The sequence below is a fragment of the Oryctolagus cuniculus genome, chromosome 1, assembly GCF_051225735.1.
Source record: "Oryctolagus cuniculus isolate XC-2025 breed Fujian yellow rabbit chromosome 1, ASM5122573v1, whole genome shotgun sequence".
In the NCBI taxonomy this organism is placed as follows: Eukaryota; Metazoa; Chordata; class Mammalia; order Lagomorpha; family Leporidae; genus Oryctolagus; species Oryctolagus cuniculus.
In genome coordinates this window covers 32,090,137-32,112,186 of record NC_142867.1, presented here as the reverse complement: position 1 = coordinate 32,112,186, position 22,050 = coordinate 32,090,137, and the positions used below count along the sequence as shown (strand labels likewise).

At 53.8% G+C, this 22,050-nt stretch overlaps 1 protein-coding gene across 4 annotated transcripts; it reads right to left on the bottom strand.

Moving 5' to 3' along the window:
• Nucleotides 1–6,060: 6,060 nt before the first annotated feature.
• On the bottom strand, nucleotides 6,061–21,312 carry LMO2 (LIM domain only 2). Of its 4 annotated transcripts, none has more exons than XM_070071915.2 (4): nucleotides 21,009–21,168; nucleotides 20,085–20,304; nucleotides 13,915–14,130; nucleotides 6,061–7,101 (listed from the first exon to the last, which is right to left on the bottom strand). In XM_070071915.2, the coding sequence occupies exons 2-4, from the start codon at nucleotides 20,123–20,125 to the stop codon at nucleotides 6,882–6,884; spliced, it is 477 nt and encodes a 158-aa protein (XP_069928016.1). In that variant the 5' UTR covers nucleotides 20,126–20,304; nucleotides 21,009–21,168; the 3' UTR covers nucleotides 6,061–6,881. The 4 variants fall into 4 exon arrangements, with proteins under 4 accessions (XP_069928016.1, XP_051681896.1, XP_051681895.1 ...); XM_051825936.3 differs by lacking the exon at nucleotides 21,009–21,168 and adding an exon at nucleotides 20,543–20,699; XM_051825935.3 differs by lacking the exon at nucleotides 21,009–21,168 and adding an exon at nucleotides 20,428–20,589.
• Nucleotides 21,313–22,050: the final 738 nt, after the last annotated feature.

Genomic DNA, 22,050 nt, shown 5'->3' with positions numbered 1-22,050 from the left:
CCATGGGAGGTAGAAGCAGAAGGGTCACACTCTGTCCTAATGACCCCAACTGATTATATCTATATTCAAATGAGGTTTTCCTTTCCTCTGTAGCTCGGTTCCTCTAATCCAGCAAAACCTCAGAGAACACAGCAAGTTGTGTTCACGTAAACACTAAGACAATATTTCTTTTTAACATTATTCATTTATTTTCATTGCATTGGAAAGGCAGAGAGGTAGGGAGAGAGAGACTGAGAGACCGAGATCTTCCATCTGCTGTTTCACCCCACAAATGCTTGTGAGCTGGGGGCTGCGCCAGCCCAAAGCCAGGAGCTTGGAAGCCAGTCCAGGTCCCCCCTGTGGGCAGCGAGAACCCAACCACAAGAACTAGCACTGGCCGCCTCGTAGGGCGAGCATAGGCGGGGAGGTGGAATTGAAAGTGGGGCCGGCGCCGTGGCACAGCGGGTTAACACCCTGGCCTGAAGCACCAGCATCCCATATGGGTGCCGATTCTAGTCCTGGCTGCTCCTCTTCCAGTCCAGCTCTCTGCTATGGCCTGGGAAAGCAGTAGAAAATGGTCCAAGTGCTTGGGCCCCTGCATCTGTGTGGGAGACCCGGAAGAAGCTCCTGGCTCCTGGCTTCAGATCGGCACAGCTCCAACAGTTGCAGCCAACTGGGGAGTGAACCATCGGATGGAAGACCTCTTTCTCTGTCTCTACCTCTCTCTCTAACTCTGTCTTTCAAATAAATAAAATAAAGCTTTAAAAAAAAAAAAAAAAAGTGGAGCCAGGACTCCAGCCCAGGCACTGCAGTATGGGACAGGGCATCCCAAGTGGCCTTCAACAGCCCTGCCTGAAGCCCATCCCTAAGACAATATTTCTTCAACAAAAACTATGCCTGAGATGGTTAAAAAATGAAATAAGCCATCTTGTTGTAGTGGCTCCTAAGTCATTTTACCTACCTCTGGAAAATTCTGGAATCTTATAATCCCCTGTGGATTGATACTCTCGTGTAACACAGTACAATAACAAGTGGATGACCAGGAAAATAAAATTTTAAAAGACATTGCCTCTCTTCGAGGCCAGCTCTCTGCTGTGGCCCGGGAGTGCAGTGGAGGATGGCCCAAGTACTTGGGCCCTGCACCCCATGGGAGACCAGGAGAAGCACCTGGCTCCTGCCATTGGATCAGCGCGGTGTGCCGGCCGCAGCACGCCGGCCGCGGCGGCCATTGGAGGGTGAACCAACGGCAAAGGAAGACCTTTCTCTCTGTCTCTCTCTCACTGTCCACTCTGCCTGTCAAAAAAAAAAAAAAAAAAAGACATACAAAAGAAAAAGGCTAAATTTAATATCCTTATACAAATAGTTACCCTTTCTGGTTGCTTATCAAAGTTTCTAAATGTATTTAATTATACTTTGATGCCCAACAAATTACCCCAAAACTCAGTGGCTTACTTGACACACTGGTGATTTCTCTTAGGTGATTGCCATGGGTCAGAAATCCGGGAGCAGTGGGTAGGTCGGGGCGGGTTCCCATGAGGCCGCATCCAGCAAGACAGCTGGGGCTGGAGCGTCTTGGCGTCCAGCGGCTCTGTCCCAGGCTTGGCCGGTGAGTGCCGGCTGCCGGCGGGGGTCCTCAGCTCCTCTTCCCCACCGGCCTCTCCAGGCCGCACATCTTTGTGATCACTTGTTAGTGACCCAAGTGACAGCATGCGTCTGTGTGACCTAGCACATTTCCTGCTTTCTGCTGTATCGTCCCAGGTGGACGCGTCGGTCCTATTCCATGCGGGGGGAGGTGAGAATCGCTGGGGACCTCTCAGAGGGAGATCCTGCTCCTATTTTCCATACTTAGCTGTCTGGACCAGATGGTGACTACCAAATGCCTAGAGATAACCCACCCTCGGTTCCCCCTTTTCAAAGGAGGAAACAGATCCTCCCCAAGACACGCTCCCTATTAGAGGCCGAATCAGCGCTCTGGATGCATGATCTTTCTGGGACACTGCTCTCACGGGCTCCGGCTGCACTCACGGGGTGATGGACGGGGAGCGTTTGCCTGGAGCTGCTCAGGAATGAATGAGTGGGGAAGGAGGGATGGGCTGATTCTCCTGGGGTCACCATACAGGATAATTCAGGGAGCCCGGTTCAAAAGCATCACAATGTGACAATGAAAATTGACTTGATTGGGCTTCAAAGATTCTATTAACTCAGAGAAATGATGATTTTTTTTTTCCGGAAGAATTAATACGTGGCCACTGGTAGGAAACGGAAGTGTCTTCAGTGTTTGGAAACCTCTTTTCACTCAATCTGAGATGTGGAAACAAAACACAGCAGCTCCGACACAGGCCCCGGGAACCCTACACACCTCCCGGAGCCAGAAGGCTTGATCTCCGCCCTAGTCACACAGGAAATGTAGAAACCGTAGTGAGCTCGCCTTATAGGCTGAGAAACACCCCGCTGCAGAGACTGGCAGTGAGTGGATTCAAGCAGCGAGTCCCTCTGCACCCCTGCCCATTGTTCACGTTCGGTGGGGGGCGTGTGGAGGGGGCGCTGCTTGCCTGCGGTGCGTTCTTCATGGCTAAGGTCAAAAGTACAGGAAAACTGACAAGCAGACAGTAGTGTGCTACCAAGGGCTGCTCGATCTTTCTCCTCTGCTTCTTTCCTTCTTCAAATTGCACCTGTGTGTTCCTGGGCTTTTGCTCTCTGTCTTGAATCTGATTTGCTAGTTACTCTCAAAATTGCAAAACATTCCATCAATTCTCTCCTATTTATCTACCCAGCCTCTCTCTTACCCGGTCATCCTGTAACTATGCATCCCTTCTTGGCCATGTGTGCAACATTGGCCAAGGAGAGTGATGATATAGAATTTATAGGTTGATTTAAGATAAACCCTTCTTCCCAAATGAAGTCTAATTTTTTTTAAAAATTTGTTTATTTTAATTTGAGAGACAGAGAGAGTCAGACAGATTGTCCATCCACTGGTTTACCCCCAGGCCCCAGTGCCCACAACAGCCAGGCTGGGCCAGGCTGAAGCCAGGACCCAGGAACTCCATCTGGGTCTCAAATATGAGTAGCAGGGACTTCAACCATCACCTGCTCTCCCAAGGTGCGCACTAGCAAGAAGCTGGACTCCGGGGTGGACCCAGGCCTCAAACTCAGGCAGTCAGTCTGATATGGGACACAGGGTCCCAAGCAGCATCTCAGCTGCTGTGTCCAGTGACCGCCCTGCACCCTGACCGCTCTATTTTAACTTTGTATGAGTCCAAACTTGTCTCCAAAAGCAGTGGTTCTACTACAGTCACCCAAGACAGCAGCTGAATGGCAGCAGAAGATGTTAATGAGGTGAAAGGAAGCAAAACACTCCAACAAACGGCTGACCCAGAGCAAGGGCCTGGGAAGGGCGCGGGGGCCGGCTCTAGGCACCTGCTTCCCACATTCGGGCCGGGCCTGGCAGGGGAGACTCCGAGCTGGTGCCTCTCCAAAACTCCTTACACAACCTCCCTCTTCAGGGAGCTGTGGGCTAGACATTTGGGCTCCAGGACTGCCTGTGCATCCATAATTCTGTAAGATGGTGCCACTGGCCAGTGGAAAATGTTAGTCACTGTTCTGTTGAGGATGGTAAATGTACTGGCTGCTTTCCTGAATCTTCCATGTGGTGCACTACAATAGAGATGAAAATATAAAGCTTGGGACCAGCACCGTGGCATAGCGGGTTAAGCTGTCACCTGCAGCTTCGGTTTCCCATATGGGCGCTGGTTCAAGTCCCAGCTGCTCCACTTCCAATCCAATTCCCTGCTAATGCATCTGGGAAAGCAGAAGAAGATGGCCCAAGTGTTTGGGCACTTGCACCCATGTGGGAGACCCAGAAGAAGCTCCTGACTCCTGGCTTCGGCTTGGTCCAGCTCTGGCTATTGTGGCCATTTGAGGAGTAAACCAGTGGATGGAAGACTTTCTCTGTTTCTCCTTCTCTCTGTACCTCTGCCTTTCAAGTAAAATAAGTAACTCTTTTTAAAAAAAATCTATTGGGACCATTGTTTGGTGTAGTGGTAAGATACCTCTCAGGACAACTTCATCCCATAACAGGGGACCAGTGCTGTGACACAGTTGGTTAATTGTCTGCCTGCAGTGCCGGCATCCCATATGGTTGCTGGTTTGAATCCTGGCTGCTCCTCTTCCAATCCAGCTCTCTGCTATGGCCTGGGAAAGCAATAGAAGAAGACCCAAATGCTTGGGCCCCTGCATCTGTGTGGGAGACCCGGAAGAAGCTCCTGGCTCCTGGCTTTCTTTCAGCTCAACTCTGGCCATTGCGGCCATTTGGGGAGTGAACCAGTAATGGAAGACCTTTTTCTCTGCCTCTACCTCTCAAATTAAAAAAAAAAAAAAAAGCATCCCATATCAGAGCACTGCAGTTCAAATCCTAGCTCCACTCCTGATTCCAACTTCCTGCCAGTACCACCCTGGCAGGGGTTGGGGGGACCAGCAGGTGATTCCTAGTTCCCGGCTTTGGCTTGGCACAGTGCCGGCTATTGTGGATGTTTGGGGAGTGAACCAGCAAGTGGTAGCTTGCTCTCTCTCCCTCTCCCTATCCCTCTCCCTCTCTCTGTCTCTTCCTGGGTAGACAGCATTTGTCGGCCTGTGGAAGCATTACTGACTCTCGGGTCGAATAGTGACCATCGCCATTGCCAAGCTTGAGCAGGAGCCACCACATCTCTACAGCTGGCTAGAACAGGTCGCCAAACCCTGTCCCCAGAGCCTCTGACTCAGTCTGTCTGAGATGGGCCTATGGGCTTACATTTTTTTAAAGACTCACATTTTGTTTTTAATTTGTTGTTCGAGAGGCAGAGAAACCAAGAGAAACAGAGAGAGCTCCATCTGCCGGCTTCCTCTCCAAACGCCCGCCAACAGCTGGGACTGAGCCAGGTGGAGCCAGGAACCCATCCAATCCAGGTCTCCCACATGGGTGGCAGGAGCCCAAGTACTTGAGCCACCACGGCTGCCTCCCAGGGGCTGCATTAACAGGAAGCATAGTCAGGAGTCGGAGCCGGGAATTGAACCCAGGTACTCTGATGCGGGACGCAGGTGTCCTAACTGGCATCTTAACTGCTAGGCTAAGCACCCAGCCCCACATCCATGTTACTAGGTTCCCAGGTTCAGGGACCACACTTTGGGAAGCACTGAGTTAGAACAAGCATCCACTCGCTGGCAACCCCTGCCCACCACCTGTGCTGCTGGCACGCAGGCTAATTGGACTTGTCTTAAATAGGCCAGTCTGCACAGTCATATTTCCTCCTCCTAGGGTTCGGCATACCAGAAGTGTCGTCTTGCGATTTCTCCTCTAGCAAAAATCCAAACGCCTCAGGGATGGAGATTTAAAGGCGTCTCACACTCAATTAACTGTAGCTTTAGTTGGGTATTTCTGGCCTTGATAATTAGACACATCTCAAGGTGTCTTTCAATATTTTTATGAAATAATTGACAAGCATAACCTTCATGTAGGTTTGTTCTTTGCTCCTGACTCTTGGGTGAGGGAGCTGAGGTGACGACCAGCAGGTGGCGCTCTGAATCAGTTCATGGCGGCAGCCCGGCTGGGGGTGAAGGCAAACCCGCACAGGGAGGTGCCTGTTAGAAACCCTCCAAGTAAGGTCCTCTTAACCACTTGTCATAAAACACCCTGAGACACACGTCTCGGAAAATCGAAGTGTCAAGCTCAGCATCTTTGCCACATTTCAAACGAGGTAATTACCTTCTCTCCCAAGGGAATCTGTTTTATGTATTTGCGTCCTTTCTAGGTTACACGTTTCCCAAAGGCAATGAGCTTGCCTTCCACTCCTTCTACACAATGCTGAAGAGAAATGCACATTTTACAATAACAATTTAATTATTCTCCATCCCTCTGAGCTACACGATGACCTGTTATATAATTGCCGGTAATACAGCAATGGTCCTCCCTCACAGCAGCCCTTGCAATACATGCAAGTTTTTATTTGACCTAAAAGGAAATTGTTATTTGCGTCTCCTCTACCAGAGATGAAGTAGACCATTTTCCTGTCACCCCAAATTATAAGTCATTATCAAATAAACACTGCATTTTAGTCCATCATTTTTATTAAGTCTGCGGAGTTGTTTTCTTTTTACTACACACAACAAATACTTTGATATAATCTAAGATAATAAAATAGTTGAACAACTTTTTTTTTTTTTTTAAGATTTACATTTTGTATAGAAACGATCCTTGGAATCCCAGCCCTCAATACGAAGGTGTCTAAAAACAGTGATTCATTGTCTTACATCCTTGCCTAAAAGTTGTGGTTTCCATCGTCAACTGAAATGCATCTCCATGCAGATCCCTTTGGGCCCAGAGGGAACGGCTTGGGAAGGTGGCCAAGAACAGGAGGATGGCCACTCTCCTCTCTGTCCTTGCCCGTGTTAGGACAGGGATTGGAACAGACTTGTCACAGATCCAGGAAGGAAAGAAATCAATTGCACATCCCAAGTCTGCAAGCATCAAGGTCACCCCAAGCCTTTACACCGAGCGCCCTCTCTGTGGTGGGAAACTCCCCCAAGGCGGCCCCTGCCTGCTTGCCCCCCAGACGCTCCTCTCTTCACTAATCATTGTCAGTTACTAGGGAGAGGCCGTGGCCGGAAACTCTCCCCAACGGCTGGTCCTCTGTCACCAGTCTCAATCCTTGCCACAGGTCCCTCGAGTGCCATGTCTTGTTGGCCAGGAAGGTCCCATCGTCTCCCAAGAAATGCCTCACCCCACCCGCAAATCCCCAAAGTGCCCAAGAGTGAGGACCCCACGGAGACCGTATCTTCTGGGAACGCCCCCACCCCAAAAGATGCAGGGGGGAGAGGGGGGCTCTGTCCTCTGTCCCTGCCTCGGCCTCAGGGCCCGCGAGGACCCCGGCCTACATCATCCCGTTGGCCTTAGTCCACTCGTAGATGTCCTGTTCGCACACTATGTCGGAGTTGACCAGGAGGTATCTGTCGCCCACGCAGAAGTGCTTCTGGCAGGCGGCGCACTTGAAGCACTCCAGGTGATACACCTTGTCTTTCACCCGCATCGTCATCTCGTAGGCGCGGATGCGCTTGTCACAGGACGCGCACAGACCATCCTGGCCGAACAGCCTGGCGGGAGAAAACAGAGAAGCTACAAAGACGCAGGCGGGGACGAAGCCGGGAGGGAGGCTGAACTTCCACCAGGGTGGCAGGAAGCTGCGAAGCTTCGGACCCCGGGGCGGCGGCCGGGCGAGGTGTCTTATGGGATGCAGAGGGGACTCTGGCTCCTGCCTCGGTGCTTGGCATAGCTGCTAACTGTGCTGAGCTCTTCCGTGCCTCTGGCTGCTCCCGGGGCCTGGACTGGGCTGAGGCACAGCCCTCGGGGCCCCTTGGAGGGAACAGACCGGAAACGGGTGCAGTGAGCATCATGGTGAGCTTCCCACCCTCGATCATGTCATCAGCTTATAAACCCACCCAGGGGGTCGGACTGGCCTCGAATCCCTCCCTCAGCTACAGGGCCCTGCTGCAGGGAGCCTGGTGCAACACTCGCGGTGCAGGTAATCAGGCCTCGGAGACCACAGGGCAAGCTGTGCCAGCATGGTGAAGGGCAGCTCTGAAGTCCCGGGCCCTCCTGTCCCTGGGGGCAGGAGCCTCTGGGGAAGCCGCTCTTCCCACGTTTATGTCGGGTCTCTCCCAGGCCTCAGCTGACCGGTCATTCACTTTGAGCAGTACTGAGGGCCGGGGTGGGAGAGACAACACCGCAGGGCTCAGCACAGTGGTTCTCAAAGCGCTGGGATGGCGACCAGCCGCATCAGCACGGCCTGGGAACTCTGTTAGGGACGCAAAGTCTCAGTCCCCACCCACCAAGCCCACGCGGTGCTCCGGGGAGGAGGCCTAGGGCCTCTTCCAGGTGACTGGTGCAGGGGAGGGCTTGAGAATCAGCTCGCAAGACTGGAGTGACACAAGAGGCACTTTCAAGAAGCCCATGGGAAAAGCAGTTGATGAAAAAAGTATGCATGGATTTCTTTTTTTTTTTTTTTTTTTTTTTTTTTTTTTTTTTTTTCTTTTTGACAGGCAGAGTGGACAGTGAGAGAGAGAGACAGAGAGAGAAAGGTCTTCCTTTTGCCGTTGGTTCACCCTCCAATGGCCGCCGCTGCAGCCGGCGCACCGTGCTGATCCGATGGCAGGAGCCAGGATCCAGGTGCTTTTCCTGGTCTCCCATGGGGTGCAGGGCCCAAGCACCTAGGGCCATCCTCCACTGCACTCCCTGGCCATAGCAGAGAGCTGGCCTGGAAGAGGGGCAACCGGGACAGAATCCGGCGCCCCGACCGGGACTAGAACCCGGTGTGCCGGCGCCGCAAGGTGGAGGATTAGCCTATTGAGCCACGGCGCCGGCAAAAAAGTATGCATGGATTTCTAAAATAAATTTTTTTAAAAGAATTTTTATTTGAAAGGCAATTGCTGGTTCACTCCCCACAATGGCCTGGGCTGGGCCAGATGGAAGCCAGGAGCCTAGAACTCCATCCTGGTCTCCTACATGGGTGGCAGGAGCCCAAGTCCCTGGGCCATCTTTGGCTGCCTTCCCAGGTGCAATAACAGGGAGATGGAGCGGAAGCGGAGCAGCCGGGGACTCGAACCCGTGCTCATATGGGATGCCAACATTGCAAGCTACAGCTTAATCTGCTGTGCCACAATGCTGGTCCCTGGATTTCAAAATGTTGATGCACCCAAATATTAATTCCAGTTTTCCAGGAACTTTTAATTTTCATTTCATTTGAAAGGCAGAGAGACACACATAGAGATTTCTCATCTGCTGGTTCAGTCCCCAAATGCCCACAGTAACCAGGGCTGGGCCAGATCGAAGCCAGGAGCCAAAACTCCATCTGGGTCTCCCATGTGAGTAGCAGAGGCCCAAGTCCTTGAACCATCATCCTCTGCCTCCCATGGGTCACAGAAAGCTGGGCTGGAAGTGGAGGAGTCGGGACTTGAACCAGGCATTCTGATATGGGATGCAGGCATCCCAAGCAGGGACGTAGCCCAAGCATCAAACCCTCGCCCCTCCAGAAACTTGGTGAAGTGCCCTCGTAAGCCCTGGAGCCAGAAGACCAGCCCCGAGTCCCTGAACGACCCCGCTGCGCCCTCGGATTCCTCGGTGTGAATGAAACGGCAGTGATGGCGGCACCCACCTCAGGGACTGGTGGAAGGATGAAACAGCGCATGTCAGAGCTCCCGCAGTGAGGGGCCACGCCCGCGCGGACTGTGCGCCAGCGCTGCTCCAACAGGCCGCTTCCACGCATGGCGGGGGGTTTCGACGTGAAAGCTTTAGGAAGGTTTTAAGCGAATGCCGGGTCTCCTAGGAAGCTCTTACTAACTTCAGAATACCGGAGAGTCAGCTGGTACATTCTGAGAGGTTGCAGGGGCACATGAGGGCGGGCGACAAGCTTTGCAACATTTGGGGAAAATGAGCAGCCTGGTGAAGACGCAGTCTCTGAGCAGGGAGCTCTGTGTTCAGAGTCAGGACCGGCAAGTTCCCTGCGAGGCCCGCTCTCCATCTGAGGATCTGAGCACGTTCGCGGCGCCGCCCGGGAGCTGGCTCATTAGTGGTGGAGAACGCGCATGCCAACGCAGCAGATGGTGGAGCCGCAGGTACCTGCCACACTGGAGGTCACCGAGTGGAAAGACGGTTCTGCTTTCCTGACTGTTCACTAAGTCGAGCTGGGGCCTGAGCAAGGGTAAACGGCTGAGAAAACAGTGTGCCTGGACCGACTCCAACTGCCTGGGGTGCGAGAGCCGTAAGGAAGGAGGCAGCTTATTAAAGGGGAGTCAGGGGGTAAATTACAGCGCACATCAGGCAGCTAATGAAGGGAAGGGCCACGGGCTGACATTTGGGAGACAAGTGCAGGTCCCAGCATCACCTCCGGTGGACCAGGTGACCGGGGCCAACGCCACGGTGTCTCCAGGTTTCTGTGCCTCAAGCTCTAATGCAAGGGAACTGGAAGAGAAGGCCCCTCTAGCCTCCTCCTGCTCAGGTATTCAGAGCCTCTAATAATCGTGAAAATAAGCCAGGACTTGACACTGAACTTGGGGCTCCGGCACCAAACCTGGGTGTCTCAGGCAGAGCCTGGGGTGTAGATTTGTGTGCACCTGATTTACTAAGGATGTGTTTTCAGAGGACACCTGGGAGGCGGAGGAGAAAATGGACAGAGTAGGGGGAAGTCAAGCCCATTTGGAATCTCAGGCAACGTGACTGAGAGGCGAGTTTTAGCTCCGGGACCCCTGGAGTGTAAGTTAAGCCTCCATGTCATCCTGGCACAGGCAGGGATGCAGGCCTCTGGGACCTAGAGTCTGCCATTGTTATGGTCAGTTTGCAGGAGTGATGGAGCAGACAAAGCACTCTTCAGAAATGCCGTGGGGTGGTGGGCATGTGGGGCTTGGGATGCTCACATCCCACACAGAAGTGCCTAGGTTCAACCGCCTGCTCCTCTTCCCATTCCAGCTTCCTGGTGAGGTACACCCTGGAGGGCGGCAGGTGATGGCTCAAGTATTTGGGCCCCTGCCACCCATGTGGGAGACCCAGATGGAGTTCCAGGCTCCTGGCTTCAGCCTGGCCCAGCCTCAGCTGTTGCAGGCATTTGGTAAGAGACCCAGCAGATGGAAGATCTCTGTCTCGCTTTCAAATAAGATGAAAATAAATAATTTTTAAAAGGTTAATGGAAAATGGAATTTAAGATCATTTTATTTTGGCACAGAAGATTTCTGAAATCCATGCATATGAGGTTGGTCTTCAAACAGTTTATAAGAATGCATATTATGAGAAAACTACACAGAGTTCAAAATTTTTTGCACCAACATAAATGTATATTCTCATTCCATTTTCCAGAAACTTTGCAAAGAATCCATAGGGCACTTCTGGCTGTAATAGCTGAAGATACTGGCTGTTGAAAGTACAAGCAGCAGGGGTGGTGGGCAGGGATACCACACAAAAATTGGTGAGAGAGAGAGAGAAAGAGAGAGATATCCAGGGGCCAGCATTGTGGCATAGCACATTAAGCCTCTGCCTGCAAAGCTGGCATCCCTTATGAGTGCCAGTTCCAGATCCAGTTGCTCAACTTCCAATCCAGCTCCCTGCTAATGCACCTGGGAAAGCAGTGGAAGATGGCCCAAGTGTATAGGCCCCTGACAACCACATGGGAGACCCAGAATAAATTCCTGGCTCCTGCTTCAGCCTGGCCCAGCCCTAGCCGTTGAGGCCAACTGGGGAGTGAACCAGCAGATGTAAGATGTCTGTCTGTCTGTCTCTCTCCCTCTCTCTTTCTCTCTCTCTCTCTTCTTTCTACACTCTGCCTTTCAAAAAAAAAAAATGTTTAAGAGAGAGGGAGAGAGAGATCCAAGGGGATCCAGGCTGGATAGCAGCACTAACAGCCCCTGTTAGACTGCCAGCAGCAGGATTGAGGTTCAGCATAGGAGCCTGGGGAATACGTGAGGCCACACGTGTCTGGAAAGGACCAGAACGGCAGGCCAGCCACAGAAAGTCACCTTGGGGCAAGAAGGGCTGGACCCTTCAGAGGACGCAATGGGTCACTCCTCCCACGGCTTTGTCCAAAGGCCCCGCCAGGGGCTGGGTGTTGTGCGCGGCCGTGAAGCCACTGCTTGGGACGCCCGAATCCCCTGTCACACTGCCTGGGTTTGAGTCCTGCCCCGCTCCTGGTTCCGACTTCCTGCCTCTGTGTACTTCAGAGACAGCAGAACCTGGGTACCTGCCACACACGTGCTACTGTGTTCCAGGCTTCTGGCTTCAGCCTGGCCCAAACACAGCTGTTACAGGCATTTGGGAAATGAGCTGGTAGATGAAAGGACTCTGTCTACCTTTCCAGTAATAAATTTAAAACATTTTTAAACAGACCCCACCAGATATGCTAAGAACGCAAGTAAACAAGTCCACAGCGAAACGACCATCCCTGAAGCAAAGAGTAATCTTTTCTCCACTGTCAAGAGGTGTCACGTCTTAAGCTCTCTGCTGCCCATTTTAATAACAATAATATAAATATTAAAGGATGGCTGTGGACGCCCCGGCACCAACACGGAGTTAATTAACATGTTGCCGAGGAATCTAGCGGGGAGAAGAATTATTTCATGTCACCAAGACACAAGTTAATTAACATTGGATTCTCCCAGCCTATTTTTTTCTCTCCTTTTTGAAAATGGAAAAGATTAACAAGCCCAGGCAGCACTGGCTCTGTTCTCGAATGTTATATAAAACCGTAGAGATAGTGAGAAGCTGGGGCTCTTTGACCTTACTGCATCTGCGCTTCATTTAATAAGATTCAAATGATTTGACAGGGATGTCGGCAGGGGCCCGGTGGGACTCGTGTACCAGTCTGCTTTGTGACTGATTTGGCAAACAGGGAGTGAGCAGAACCACCTCTGTATCTATCCCCGATCTATTTTCTTGTGGCTTTAAAAAAAAATAAAATGACCAAAATTATCATCACAGGCACTGAAAAATCCCACTTCTTCTCTCAGAACTGCCAAATTTGCAAGGACTTTATCAGAGAATTTGAGCGGAAGGGAAAAGCCTGTTCCACTGGTCTATGGGTAGACAGATGAGCTTCCCGTGTCCTCATGTTTTCTCATGCAAAATGCTCTGAGGGCAGGTCTGGGAGGAAGAGCTGGCCTAGCAGCCATGGGAACTGGAGTTGAAACACATTTCCACGGGCTGTGGGCTCCTCCTGTATTAGGGCTGCCCGCTCCGTGGACTCCGGGCCACGGGAGGAGGGTGCAAAACCCACAGCTGCACAGCTGAGCAGATCCCACAGCCCAGGGCACAGATGCGGAGTCTGCATGGCAGCTGGTGTGAGACAAGCAATGCTGGGGTGTTCCAGGCAAAGACGCTCGCTGAGTCCTGGAAAGTTCACACAGCCAAGATCGAAACCCAGAGCCTAGGAGATGTCCCCAGCGCCTGTCCCCCTGGGATTTCAGGGTTCCCGCCCTAGCCCTCTCTTCTTCCCCCTCCTTGCTAATCTGACCGACCCGAGGGAAGGTTCTGAGAGCAGCTGATGAGGACTTGACATGCGTGCACCAAGCCAAGGACTTTACCTGCTCCTCTTCCTACTACTGTGATCCCCACTTCACAGATGAGGAAACCGAGGCTTAGGGAGGGTAAGGAACCTCTCCAAGCCACATAGCTGGAACGCAGTGGTGTCAGGCCGCAAAGCCACTACGGACCCCAGCACCCTTATGTCTGTTGACCATCACCTTGCTACCATGGAGCTCCACGGCAAGAATATGCTTTGTTCTACCTTTACCTTCCTTATCACACAATTTTGGAGTCATATCAAAGAGTATTTATAACCTATCTATGTTTCCAGGTACTGAAATGAGCTCCTGGGGCCGGCATCATGGTGCCAGGAGCTAAGCAGCCACCTGGAATGCCGGCAGCGCCAGTTCAGGCCCCGGCTGCTCCACTTCCGAGCCAGCTCCCTACTAATCTGCCTGGGAAAGCAGCAGAAAATGACCCAAGTCTTTGGGCCCCTAGCACCCACGTGGGAGACCAGGATGGAGTTCCAGGCCTCCGACTTCAGCACGGTCCAGCCCGAGCCATAGGGGCCGTTTGGGGAGTGAACCAGCAGATGGAAGACCTCTCTTTACCTCTGCTGCCCTGACTTTCATATCATAAATCTTTGGGGGAAAAAGAGTAAAATAAATTGAGCTCCTAAGAAGCCACCCCCTAACTTATCCATGCAAATACCCCCAGCTCCTGTGGCAGTTCTGTGTGCCCCGCCCCAGCCTTTTCCCAGGTCTGACCCCTAGGGGGAGCCGCTGAGCGCACTTTGGTGGTTCCCACTCCCTGGGACAGGAGGAAGTGGCCGTCAGCGTCCCGGGCAGCACTGGGGGACCAGCTCCCTGACTCAGGTGTCCCCAGAGGGGCGGCGGGGACCCTACCTGAGATAGTCTCTCCGGCAGAGCTTCCGGCCCAGCTTGTAGTAGAGGCGCCGGCCCACCTCCCCCAGCCGGCACCCGCACAGGTCACAGCTCAGGCAGTCCTCGTGCCAGTACTGGTCGATGGCCTTCAGGAAGTAGCGGTCCCCGATGTTCTGCTGGCAGCCGCCGCATGTCAGCAGGGACGGGGGGATCTGCAGCACCTCATCCACGGGTTCCCTGGAGAGAGGCGGAGCGTCAGGGACGGGTCAGGATGATGGAGAGGGGCATGAGCGGGTGAGGGGAGTCGGCCAGCGATCGCTCCGGGCCACACCGGGAGCCTCATTCTGGTGCTTCCCGGTGGCAAAAGCAGAAAGGACGTGGACTGCAGAGGCCCGGGCAACCTCGGGTTCAGACACAAGAGCTTGGGCCTCACACCCCAGATCCTATTAGTAAACGCAGGGAATCAAGGTGTCCAGGGCAACTGCAGGCGGCGCTGCTCCCTTCCCACGGCCGCACCCTTCTCCTTCCCACCCTCCCGTCCTACCTCCTGGTGGGTCTACCTGCAGGCGGCGCTGTTTCCTTCCCACGGCCAGCATCCTCTCCTCCTCCCTGCCCTCCCCTCCTACCTCCTGGTGGGTCTTCACAGTTCTCCTCCCTCCCCCGCCCATACCCAGGACCCAAGGGCACTGCCTCACCCCAGGGAGAGCCGCCTAGGCAGGGCGCTAAGAATCTGCAAATTCCCCCAGGGAATCTGGGTGTCAAGCTCTATTTGCAAACTCCCAACTGCACAGAAGCACACTTGGGGAAGAAGGAGGAAGCGGGGTTCCAAATGATGCTAGCTTGATTTCTCTTCCCAAAATAAAAATTACACCAGACCACTGTGGGGATGCTCCTTATTTTATTATTATTTGGAGTAGTACTGTCACAGAACTTCTGCTTCCCAGCTTTCTTAATGAATCCTTGGAAGCAAATTCCAGATTTTTTAATATGTTTATTTTTGTTTATTTGAAAGAGAGAGTCTTCTAGCCACTGGTTCACTTCTCAGACGCCACAACAGCCAAGGTGGGCCAGCCTGAAGCCAGGACCCAGGAGCTCTACCCAGGTTTCCTACAGGGGCGGCAGGGACGCAACTGCCTGAACCATCAGCGGCTGCCTCCAACGGTGTGCACTAGCAGGAAGCCGAATCAGAAGCAGGCACTCCAACATAGGTGCGGCTGTCCCAAGCAGCAGCTTAACCCACTGCACCACAATACCAGCCCCAAATCCACTGTCAAGCTTAAAATGGACATCTTTCCTCTCATGAAATTTGTACAACAGCAAAACCCACTTGGATAAAGTTGATATGGGAAAGCGCGGGGGAGGGGACAAGAACCATCCAACAGAGAGTAGAAGGCAATCGAGCAGATGCTGAAATCTCATCCAGGCAATCTGTCAACAGGGAACCAGGGACACCTGTTCTTTCATTAAAAGGCCACACGTAGAGGCCGCTGCTGTAGCGTAGCAGGTAAAGCCATCACCCGCAGTGCCAGTATCCATATGGGCGCCTGTTCAAGTCCTGGCTGCTCCACTTCCAATCCAGCTCTCTGCTGTGGCCTGGGAAAGTAGTAGAAGATGGCCCAAGTGCTTGGGCCCCTGCACCCATGTGGGAGACCCAGAAGAAGTTCTTGGCTCCTGGCTTTGGATCAGTGCAGCTCTGGCCATTGCAGCCATCTGGGAAGTGAACAGTAGATGGAAGACCTTTCTCTCTCTTTCTCTCTCTCTCTCTGCCTCTGCCTTTCTGTAACTGCCTTTCAAATGAATAAATAAATAATAATAATTTAAAAAGCCACGTGTAGGGGCCGGTGCAGTAGCGTAGCAGGTTAGCTACTGCCTACAGTGCCAGCATCCCATATGAGTGCCAGTTTGAGTCCTGGCTGCTTCACTTTTTTTTTTTTTTTTTTTTTTTGACAGGCAGAGTGGACAGTGAGAGAGAGAGACAGAGAGAAAGGTCTTCCTTTGCCGTTGGTTCAGCCTCCAATGGCCACCGCGGCTGGCGCGCTACGGTCTCCCATGGGGTGCAGGGCCCAAGCACTTGGGCCATCCTCCTCTGCACTCCCGGGCCACAGCAGAGAGCTGGCCTAGAAGAGGGGCAACCGGGACAGAATCCGGCGCCCTGACCAGGACTAGAACCCGGTGTGCCGGCGCCGCAAGGTGGAGGATTAGCCTAGTGAGCCGCAGCGCCGGCCCTGGCTGCTTCACTTCTGATCCAGCTCCTGGCTAATGGCCTGGGAAAGAGGCAGAAGATGGCCCAAGTGCTTGGGCCTCTGCTCCCACGTGGGAGACCCAGAAGTTCCTGGCTCCAGCTTGGCCCAGCCCCAGCTATTGCAGCACTTGGGGAGTGAACCAGCAGATGGAAGACTCCCCCCGCCCCCTAACTCTGCCTTTCAAATAAAATAAATAAAATAATTCTTAAAAAAAAAAAAAAAAGGCTTCCTATTCATTTTGCTCCCCCGGAGTCTGGACTTTTTTGTTTTACATTTTGGGGGGGGGGGGGTGGAGAAGGGATAACAGTGATGTTTAATTTTAGATGAGATGTTTTACATTTTAAAATAAATAACTTTGGGGCCCGCACTGTGGCATAGTGGGTAAAGCCACTGCTTTTGGCGCTGGCATCCCATATGGGTGCTGGTGTGAGTCCCGGCTGCTCCATTTCCAATGCAGCTCTCTGCTAATGCACCTGGGAAAGCAGTAGAAGATGGCCCAGGTCCTTGGGCCCCTGCACTCCTGTGGCAAACCCAGATGAAGCTCCTGGCTTCTGGTATCGGCCTGGCCCAGCTCTGGCCGTTTCAGCCATTTGGGGAGTGAACCAGTGGATGGACGACTTCTCTCTCTCCTCTTCTACCTCTCTGTAACTCAAATAAATACATAAATCTTTTCATAAATATATAAGCCAAAAGAAAATAAAAGGAAGTGGAAGAACAATTCTAGCACTAAATGGGACACAGGAAAATCTTAGCACTTGTTGGTTTGTGATCATGAACAAGTGCTTTGTAGAACCTTATTCAAGACAAATCAATTTTTTTTTCAAATCTGTTATGCTTTTAAAAATGGACCTTCTTCCAACTGTGAAATTCCCAAAGGGAGTTTACTCCTGGGTACTTTGGAGGAATAAAGCTGAGACTCCTATTTCCAGCAGGTGCTATATCACCAAGTGACCTTGAGTCTTAATTGGCCGGCGCCCACAAAGCTGAGCCCGTGGCACTTCAGCACCATGCGGCCGGCTCAGGCGCCCAGCGTTCAAAACACACTTCGACAACCTCAGGTGCCCGTATCAAGTATCCCCTATGACTATTTAGAAAAGTTAAGTCAAGTTGGAGTTGTTCTAAAAACAAGGAAAGCCAAGCCCAAGCCAGTGTCTGAAAACTTACCAGAGAGAGAGAGAGAGGACACCCTGAATGTTTTAGGAGTTCCCCAAAGCCTGTCTGGTTTCCTTTGAGGACATCCATTCTCCTTTCTGAAAAGTGACTAGCGCCCCCCCACCCCTCTCCCGAACCGCGTCTCTTACTTCCCCGATCCTCGGCCACGCTGATGCTGCCAAGCTACTGAGGAAGAGGAGAATTTGCCCTTCGCTGAGATTGGAGGGAACTGTGCTTGTCACCCACAGGGAGGCTGTGGGGGCCACGGGTTGCACAGCAGACGTGGAGGCTGTGGGGGCCACGGGTTGCACAGCAGACGTCTCTGCATTCGTGAATTCTGGCTGAAGATCTCCCCAGCACGCACCTGGGCAGGTATCCGCGATTCGGAGATGCTGATCTTGATGACCTAAGCTTTGTTTTTTTTATCATTTATTCCTATTTCTACTCTACAATTTGTAATGAATTCACCTTTTTTTTTTTTTTTTTTTTTTTTTTACAGGCAGAGTGGACAGTGAGAGAGAGAGAGACAGAAAGGTCTTCCTTTGCCGTTGGTTCACCCTCCAGTGGCAGCCGCGCTGATCCGAAGCCAGGAGCCAGGTACTTCTCCTGGTCTCCCATGGGGTGCAGGGCCCAAGCACTTGGGCCATCCTCCACTGCACTCCCTGGCCACAGCAGAGAGCTGGTCTGGAAGAGGGGCAACCGGGACAGAATCCAGTGCCCCGACCGGGACTAGAACCCGGTGTGCCGGTGCCGCAAGGCGGAGGATTAGCCTATTGAGCCGCGGCGCCGGCCCTAAGCTGACTTTGGGCAAGTGCACAGCAAGGCATCTGGGGGGATTGGGAGTCTGGGCAGATGCAAAGCAGAGGAGCCCCGGTGCTGGCCTGAGATGAGATGGACAAGGGCAGGATAGGTATTGGCTCCGTCCATCGTCTCCTAACAAATGATAATGACACCACTGGCTCTGGTGGACAATCCAGCAGACAATCCACCACTAATTGGATTCACCCTCCAATTAGTATTTATGTTCCCCCAGAGTCTTTCTGGAGTATTACACCTGCATACCACCACCACCACCACCTCAGTTCCGGCGAATTTTTTGACAATCTTTGAGAGAGGAGCGGGGTGCAGGGTGTGTGTGTGGGTGTGTGTGTGTGTCTGCAGCACTTTCTCAACTAGCCTGTCCATCTCACAACAACCTCTCTTCTCAGGCAACCAGGCAGCAGAGCTAAAGAAGTGAGGGAACTTCAATCTCCTAACCTGAGCGGCTAAGCACCAACTTAAAGAGCAAACATCCTGCAAGGAACGGAACCCCCAGATTTATCTGCTAATAAAAGGATTAGTGCCTGGGTTCTGCTGATGGAAAAGGCATTAGGCACCTCGCCACGCAATTCACTCCCTTTATGGTACCACTATGGTCTTGCCCAGCCTCTGAGAGCTCAAGGCTCAGCTGTCACTCTAGGTTCATGAAAAAGTGAACAACCTCCCCTCCCAACTCTTGATTGCATAGATCCATACTGTTCAAAGGGAACCTTAGTTACTTTCCGCCCAAAGGCCGGGTTTGTTTTGTTTTGTTTTTGTTCTGAGACCCAATTGTGATGGTTAGATTCTGTTTGGATCCTGGTACTTCCTGTGCTATGAGAACACGATGAGCTTTTATGCTGCTAAGGGAGGATGAACTCCAGGTAAATAAACACCATAGGAGGCTGAAATGGAAGTGGGGTGGGGGTGGGGGGAAAAGCAGGAAAGCACAATTCTTTTCAAGCAGGAAAAGAAAAAACAAAACAAATGCCTTTTAAAAGCGCAAATGGACAAGTTATTAACCAGCTCCTTTGGTCTTGTGTAACAAATCCCTTCAAAGGATTAGATGGGGATTTCAAAGGAATAAAAATTCTCAACACCAGACAGCTAACGACTCTAACAAGGGCATTCAGGGAGGGGAAGATGAGAGCTTAAAAACCCTAGTTGCCCACATGAAAAGCGGAGGAGGGGCTTGCGGGGACACACCGGGATAGGCGAACGGTCCAAACCAGCGCTTGGCTCAGCCAACAGGTGCGGCAAACGCCCCTAAGAGCTCTGATCCCCTGACCCGGAACAACACACAGACACACTAAGTGGTGCACTAACTCTAAAGACACGCATCCCCCTGCCTCCCCGAGCCGGGGTCCCTGCGCCCAGATTAACTCCGGATTTGGCTGCTCTAGAAGTCTCTGGAGGCCAGAGCGGGCTCCGAGGTGGACGGTCGGACCCCCTTACCGCCTGTTCCCCGCGTGCCGACACTCGGTTCACCTGCAGATCGCGAAGGGGGCCGTCGGGGACCCCTAGAGGCCTCCCCCCGGGGATGTGTCCCTTTCCAATACCAAATGGACAAAGAGAAAGGGGGCCAGAAAGGGGCGATCGGGGAGAAGGGACCAGAACCAAGCCCTGGGTGCTCTCAGGTCTGCACCTGCGCGGCTCTGAGCCCCCCCCCCCCCCCCCCGCCCATGCCTGCGCCGGTGCAAACTTTCTGGCCCGCGGTGGCTTTGGGGAGCGTCTCGAGCGACCTGGAAGGGCCCACGGAGGCGCGGGATTCAGCCCCGTCCCTACCGCCCTCCTCCCTGTCCCTCTCCAGTGCCTCCCGGAGTCACCCGCGAGGAAGGGAGAGTCCCGCGTAAGGCAGAAGGGGCCAAGGACAGGCTGCGGGCGCGCACCTGGAGCCGCCTCGCGGGCCGCCCGCGCCACCCCGCCGCTCCGGGGCGCAGGGCCGTGGACGCCATGGGGGGGCAGGGACAGGGACAGGGGCAGGGGCACCACACTTACTCGGATGGGTCCAGGCTCTTCCTCTCGATGGCCGAGGACATTGGGGAGGGAGGCGGCGTGCCGGGCGGCGGGGGCGCTCCCTTTGTGGCGCGGGGCTGGCCGGCGGCGAGGGCTCGGACCCCCTCGGATGCGCGGGCGCCGCCGCTCCTGAGCCTCCTCTTGCTCCGGCGCTCCGGCGGCGAGCTCGCCCCTCCGCGCTCAAGGACAGTCACCGCGCTCCCTTCAAACGCCAAAGAGAGAGAGCGAATCACCGGGCTGCGGGCGCGCGGCGGCCGAGGCGGGGGCCGGAGCGCGCAGCCTGGCCCCGGGCGGCTGCAGCTGCCGCCGCCGCTCAGGACTTAACCTTCCATCGCGGTCCCGCCGCCGCCGCCGCCGCCGCCGCCGCCCGGTCCCGCTCGCGCGCTGGCGCCGCCCGCCGGGATGGTGCGCGCCCGCCCGGCCGCCCGAGCCCCTCGCACCTCCGGCCGGGTCGCGGCGCGCAGCTCGCCGCCGAGGGCAGCCCGGGGGCGGCGGCCTGGGGCGGGGAGGGGCCCGTGCGTCTCTCCCCGGGCTTCCTCCTCTCTCGGGAAGGTCTATTTTCGCTCAGCTTCCCTCTGTCTCTGGTTTCATTTCCTTTTTCCTGATCACGATTCAAATACAATAGAAGGAAATCACATTTAAAGAGACAGCTGCCCGCCCCCCTCCCCTTTTATTCTGCCTTTTTTTTTTTTTTTTTTTTTTAAACGGGGCTCCTGGGGATTAGCAATACAAACAGCAGCCGCATCAGGACTGACTTGGTTTCTTAAAGGGGCCAGCGTCGGGGACGCAGAGTGGCTCTGGGATCACCTCTCCTTGGAGAGGAGGCTCGGCTGCCCCCTGGATCATCGTTCAGGGTTTCCCCTCTTCCGCGAGTCCCCGTTGGCTTTAAGGCTCAAAGTAACCCACCGGGCAGCTCAAGCAAGGCAAAACGACCAAAATGGGAAGCAGGCACCCTCCACGAAAGCCGCCGTGACGAGTACCTTCGCGCCCGTCCCGGGTTCGCGGTCCCAGGTCCAGGGGCGCGCGGCGCAGCGGTGCCCCGGACGGCGCGGCTCCGCGGGCGCCGGGCTCGTGGCCGCTGGAGCTGTGCGGGCAGGGACCGCACGCCGGGGCACGCCTGGGCAGGGCTGGGGGCAGTTAATCCCCGCGGGTCCCTCTCTCCATCTGCCAGCGGCAGAATTCCCTCCCTGGGCATCTGGCGGAGAGCATACGCCTGCGACTCAACTGTCTCCCCCCCCCCCCCCCCCCGTAATGCGTTCCCAATGATCCGATCCAGAACATTCCCGAGGTGGGGCAGGCGAAGGAAAAGGAGGCCGACTCGATTTGAGGGTTCGGGTTCACCCCCAACCTCGAGAGCGAGTTCTGGACAAGCGAGGGGCGCCGAAGGCGGGAGGAGAAGGCTGCCCTGGCCCAGAGGCCAACTTGAAAGCTATTGAAAATGTCTGCGTTCAGACGTTCAGATGTTCAGACGTTCCCGTAGGCCTGCTTTTGCTGGAGGCCCGTCATAAAGAGGAAATTACCAAGCACTTTCGGAATCCATAGTTTGATAGGAACAGTAGGGATGAAGGTCACAGGCATTTTATTCCCATTTTAAAGATGGCACTGAGGAGCCTGGATGAACTCCCCCTGAGGCGGCAAGCAAAACCAAGCAGGCTTGGTTTTCCCTGTGCAGGGCCAGATCCTCACTAGTTTTCCACAGCCCAACTAGAACGCACTGTGGCCTGTGTGCCCTCGGCGTGTGTCCTCCCTGTGCTCCAGGGTTGGGTCTCTAACGGGTATAACCAAAATCTCTCGCGCGGCTGTCTACGGAAGCCTTACGCACCCCTTTGGGTCCAAGTCAGGTCTTCAGTACATAAAGGGGTATTAAACAAAACTAAACAATTAGTTTTAATTGTTTAACAAGTCCCTAGATTTTGTAGGCAGGCCTGAATTCTGTGATACACATTTA

Excerpts from the sequence above, each read along its gene's own strand:
- LMO2 (XM_070071918.2), bottom strand. The coding sequence starts at position 21,297 with ATGCCCAGGGAGGGAATTCTGCCGCTGGCAGATGGAGAGAGGGACCCG. Across the intron at positions 20,305-21,008 it reads TGCCTTGCTTGAGCTGCCCG|GGAGCGCGGTGACTGTCCTT; the intron begins GTGGGTTACTTT and ends TGGCGTTTGAAG. Across the intron at positions 14,131-20,084 it reads AAGAGCCTGGACCCATCCGA|GGAACCCGTGGATGAGGTGC; the intron begins GTAAGTGTGGTG and ends GCCTCTCTCCAG.